The sequence below is a fragment of the Vigna unguiculata genome, chromosome 4 (genome assembly GCF_004118075.2).
Source record: "Vigna unguiculata cultivar IT97K-499-35 chromosome 4, ASM411807v1, whole genome shotgun sequence".
NCBI classification, from domain to species: Eukaryota; Viridiplantae; Streptophyta; class Magnoliopsida; order Fabales; family Fabaceae; genus Vigna; species Vigna unguiculata.
In genome coordinates, this window is record NC_040282.1 from 4,551,754 (window position 1) to 4,556,438 (window position 4,685).

Genomic DNA, 4,685 nt, shown 5'->3' on the forward strand with positions numbered 1-4,685 from the left:
AGTTAGGAGAGAGAGAGAGAAAGAAAGATATGAGAGGCTTTTGCTTTTGGTTGTGGCAGTAGGTCACATGGGATCTTCTTTAGGATTCAGAATGAAGTAGTTTCGCTTGTCAGATTAAAATTGGCAAAGATCTATTTTTCTTAAAGCAAGGTATCTTCCAATAACAAATTATAATCCTAATCTTTTTTTATCAATTATTTTAAATATATTACACACGTTTTTCATTTTTTAACAGAACTAGTGGAACTTAAGAAAAATGTCAGACTGATATCTTTTAAAAACAATTAAGGAAGATAGATGAATCGAAAATAGAAATAGAGGATGTTTGTGTATTCTCTTCTTACTTGTTTGATTATCAATATATATTTGAGATATTCAACTCATGAGTTTTCCGAAAAATCACTGAAAATTTATAATATTAAGGAAGCATGAGCTGAATTCAAATAAGAAATTAATATTACTACTAATCTAAAATTTAATCTTTTTTATAATTTTTTTCATTTTTACTGAAGAAATGGTTAAAACTACTAAAAAAGATTAAATTATTTTATTAATTAATATAATTTTTTTCCTCAGAACACGTGTTATAATTGTGGTGTAATTTGATTTTAATAAAGTTGACAAAGGTTAGTAGATGATTGAATTGTAGTAAGTTTAGTTTTGTTGTGAGTTACAACATATTTTTCTCCGTTGTTGGAGTGTGTGCAAAGGTTCAGAATCCTACTTCCCCCATCCCCACTACTCTTTGCAAAGTCCCAGCTAGATTTGGCTCTTTCTTTCATCCCATAAAACGACATGCTTCACTCTCTGCACCACTTCATCTCTCTCCTCACTCCTCACCCATTACCTCAACTTTCTCCAAACACCTTTTTCCATGCAATTTTCCATGACATGATCTCATGATTCCAAAGCACCAACATCAAATAAAATATATATACTTATCTATGTATCTATCTCTCTGCTTAAACAATGCCACCAGAGAATCCTATTTCCATCTCTGGCCCCATTCTACATTCCAGACCTGCAATTCCACTTAGGGCCACCTACATATCTAACCATATACTATATGCTATATTTTTTCTGCATAACTCTAAAGTTTAATACCAGATTTAGATCTAATTCATAAACAATTGTGTTTGAAATTCATTGCATTAATCCATTAAATTACATAAATAAATTTATTTACTTGTAAATTTTGAATGTAGTTTTTGTTATAGAGAGAGAGAGAGAGAGGGAGAGAAAAAAAGATGCTCTACTATTCAAAGTTCACCACCTCTCTTGATCATGACTCAAGTAAATGTGTTCAAACTCTTTATACACCAATCTACATCATAAGCATAAACTGAAGAAGAAAAAAAACTGGTAGGGAGAGAAAAAAAGTTGAGCTAAGCCTAATTAATGAACTTAATTACTTCTCACAACCTTTCAACCTCAAATCATTTATAATATCCAAAATCAAGTTTTTTTGATTAATGAAACTGGTGCTGCTGCTCGGTCCAGGGCCAAAAATTCTGCTGCTCATCAATGTTGTGGAACATGTTGCAGAAGCTCTCATCTTGAAGATCTGATCTTGATGAGCATTGAAGGAGTTGAGTCATGCTTGTTGGCTTGTTGTGGGAACTTGGTATGAGGCTTTTTCCATTCTGAGAAGACACAGGACTGTTCATCACTGGTGTTCTTGAGAGGTCCAAGTTGATTTCTGAACTGTTGTTGCTTCCATTGCTCCAAGAACCCTCAGTGTCTTTCTTCTGACTAACTACTGTTCCGGTTTCACAGCACTCCCTATTTTTCAGACTTTGTAGCTGCAAACACCACACGGTAAAAGTGTAAAACAAAAACTGTGTGTTCATGTGTTCATGTGTTCATGTTCTAGTTTCATCTCAGGTTTTCATTCCAAGCCTTCATCATGTTACATTGTTCCATGTGAAGGATCAAATGCAACCTTGTCTTTTTCATAGCTAGCAACATGGAACAGTTATAACACAGAGTTTTTCAATGGAAAAAGGAAAGCAAACATTACTGTTAATTCGCAGCTCTCAGTTCTGACACTGTCACACTGACACCTCCCGAGAATGATCAACTCAATCAACAAAAACAAGTTAATGATGGAACCAATCTCTTTAGAATTAGTCACTAACGTTTGTTTGTGGGATCATCATAATAACACAATCAGTGAAATGGAACGGGAAAAACCAAAACTCAAAAGTAAAAAGAACAAAACACCCTCTTATAGTTAAAACACATATGTATGTACAAAAGACTAGCTTTCTTTTTTCAAACATGAAAAAAAGATCAATTTCATCCATTGTTTAGGGAAAAGGAAGCGCACTGAAACGGCTTAGAGGACCTTTACAAAATTTAGCTAATCAATCAAACTCTTGAAAATAAAACTGTGGTGGGAATAAACGAGACAAAGAACAAAACACCATTCCTTTCTTTACAGAATCCAATTTTTACAATTCAGCACCAAACAATTGGATTTTGGATTCATTTCAAACTCTATTAAGATTACATGGTGGTTCAATGATTTTCTGAACCAAGATCGGGATTCAAAGAGTACCAAATTAACCCCCCAAGATCTCAAAAACTTCAAGCTCACATTTCTCCAAAACCATTGTTATCAAAACCACAAAGGAACCTCAGTCAATGACTAGTCACAAGACATGTTTTCTGGTATCGAAAATAATAGAACTTGGATGCAATTCTTTAAGTAATTTCGATAGTATTTTTCAATCAGAATTGAAGTTCTCCAAGCACAATATCATTGTTTTTCAGATTACTGGAACTGAATTCTGATGGGAGAGCAAGAGAAAAGAACTGCATCTAAGTTTTGTGTTGAAAACTGAAGAGTAGATACAAAAGCTGTGTATGATAGCATTGATTACCTCTGCATGTAGTTTCTGATTCTGAGCTTTGAGTGAATCATTATCAGCTTTCACAGCTTCAAACTGCTTCTTGAGAACTTCATACTCCTTCTCAAGCTGCTTGGTCTTCCACCTTGCTCTCCTATTCTGGAACCATATAGCGATTTGCCTCGGTTGAAGGCCCAAAGCCTTTGCAAGCTGCATTTTTCTCTCAGGCTCAAGCTTGTTCCCCAACTCAAAACTCTTCTCAAGAGCCTTCACCTGCTCCAAACTCAGCCTCTTCTTCTTCTCCCCTAGCTGAGATCCATCATCTGACAACTCGTCGTCTCCATGCACTTCATCGCACTTGTTCTCTATGCCTGAAAACGACATCGATCGCTTCATCATGAAACCTGCACCTGCACCACCGCCTAAACACCACACAGAATCAACAACACCAACATATTCAATATAACACCACTCTACCTAAAAGGAAAAACTTATTTTTCATCTTTCCAAAAATCATATACCCCAGAAGATCAAGATTTTAAAAAACAACCCATGATTTCAAAGTTCCCAAGATCTTATATAACCACAAAGAAACTGAGACTGCAGTTCTATGGGCTACATTTATCAGCAATCGTAATCAAACTTGAAAACTTGATATGCATACACATCAAGGTTTCAAATTGTGTTAGCTATCACAGTTTCATCACGATTCTTGATATTACAGATGAAAAAGGCGGTGTGGCTGAAATCATAGTGATGATACAATAACATAGAAGAGAAAAACTTTGATGCTGCAGGTAGAAACGGTTTTGTGTGACCTCGATATACATGAAGAAAGTACAAGAATTGAGATGGAATTAAGAGGGGGGATGAGTGAGCGTTGTGATTACCTTGAAAGTGATGGGGTGGGAAAGAGGGGAAGGCGTTGAGGGAGGAAGAGGTGGAGCGTAGGTGGAGTTGGTGGTGGTCATGATCTTCATGGGTTTGGAACATGAAGGTGTGAGAGGGAGGGAAGGCCATGGTAGAAGAACAGGGAGAGTTGTTGTTGGTGTTGTGATGTTGTGAGTGGTGTTATCATTCATTCATGCAAGGCTTCATAGAATCAGTGACACAAACTCACAGAATCAAATACTCTTTGTTGTTGTTGTTGTGTTTGTTTGAGGTTGTGGTGTTTGGTAGAAGATGAAGAAGAAGAAGAAGAAGAAGAAGAAGGGTTTGATGAAGAGGGTGGTGGCGATCACAGGAGTTTGGCTCTCACTCTCATGGTGACAGAGTTTTCAGAAAGAGGGATGGTGATGATGATAGGTATGCAGACCGAAAGACAGCGATTTTTAGGCTGAGAGACAGACAGCAGAGAGAGAAAACATCATAATAAGAGGTGTAAAAGCAAACTATGAAATGCTAGTATACATCAAATTCATATATTAGACTTTTCATGGACCCATCTTCTCTCTCTCTTCCTTCATTTTTATATGTATAATAATGTATAAACTAACATACAAACTCTACATTCATACCAATTATGCACTAACAGTTTTACATACTTATGATTAATCTAAATTCAATTTTATATATCATTATAATTTCATTATCAAAAATTTATTGATTTATTTATATAGTTAATTTAAGTAACTTTTTACTACAAAAGTGAAGGAATGAAATGAAGCTTAAATTTAATTTTAGTCACTCTTTAATTTTTAATTCACGGATTTCTTCTTTTATTTATTTTTTTCTTGATAATAACATTAAATTTTAAAGTTATCAAAATTTAACTCAATATTTAACACTGTATACGTTTATTTTTATTTTTTTTATTGGATTTTAATGTTTTGG

General features: G+C 34.8%; 1 protein-coding gene across 3 annotated transcripts; it reads right to left on the bottom strand.

Annotated features, from left to right (window-relative positions):
- Positions 1-1,238: 1,238 nt before the first annotated feature.
- LOC114182324 (homeobox-leucine zipper protein HAT7-like) lies at positions 1,239-4,259 on the bottom strand. 3 transcript variants are annotated; one of them, XM_028069180.1, is made up of 4 exons: positions 3,743-4,259; positions 2,886-3,274; positions 2,021-2,080; positions 1,239-1,802 (listed from the first exon to the last, which is right to left on the bottom strand). In XM_028069180.1, exons 1-4 carry the CDS (start codon positions 3,870-3,872, stop codon positions 1,470-1,472), a joined length of 912 nt encoding a protein of 303 aa, XP_027924981.1. In that variant the 5' UTR covers positions 3,873-4,259; the 3' UTR covers positions 1,239-1,469. The 3 variants fall into 3 exon arrangements, with proteins under 3 accessions (XP_027924981.1, XP_027924982.1, XP_027924983.1); XM_028069181.1 differs by having other exon boundaries at positions 2,021-2,056; positions 3,743-4,258; XM_028069182.1 differs by lacking the exon at positions 2,021-2,080 and having other exon boundaries at positions 3,743-4,256.
- Positions 4,260-4,685: the final 426 nt, after the last annotated feature.

What these genes read in the sequence shown, in the direction of transcription:
- LOC114182324 (XM_028069180.1), bottom strand. Translation starts at nt 3,872, where the DNA reads ATGGCCTTCCCTCCCTCTCACACCTTCATGTTCCAAACCCATGAAGAT. An exon ending in ATCAGAAACTACATGCAGAG is followed by an intron (nt 2,081 to 2,885) that starts GTAATCAATGCT and finishes TTGTTGATTGAG; the next exon opens with TTGATCATTCTCGGGAGGTG. An exon ending in CTGAGAGCTGCGAATTAACA is followed by an intron (nt 1,803 to 2,020) that starts GTAATGTTTGCT and finishes TGGTGTTTGCAG; the next exon opens with CTACAAAGTCTGAAAAATAG.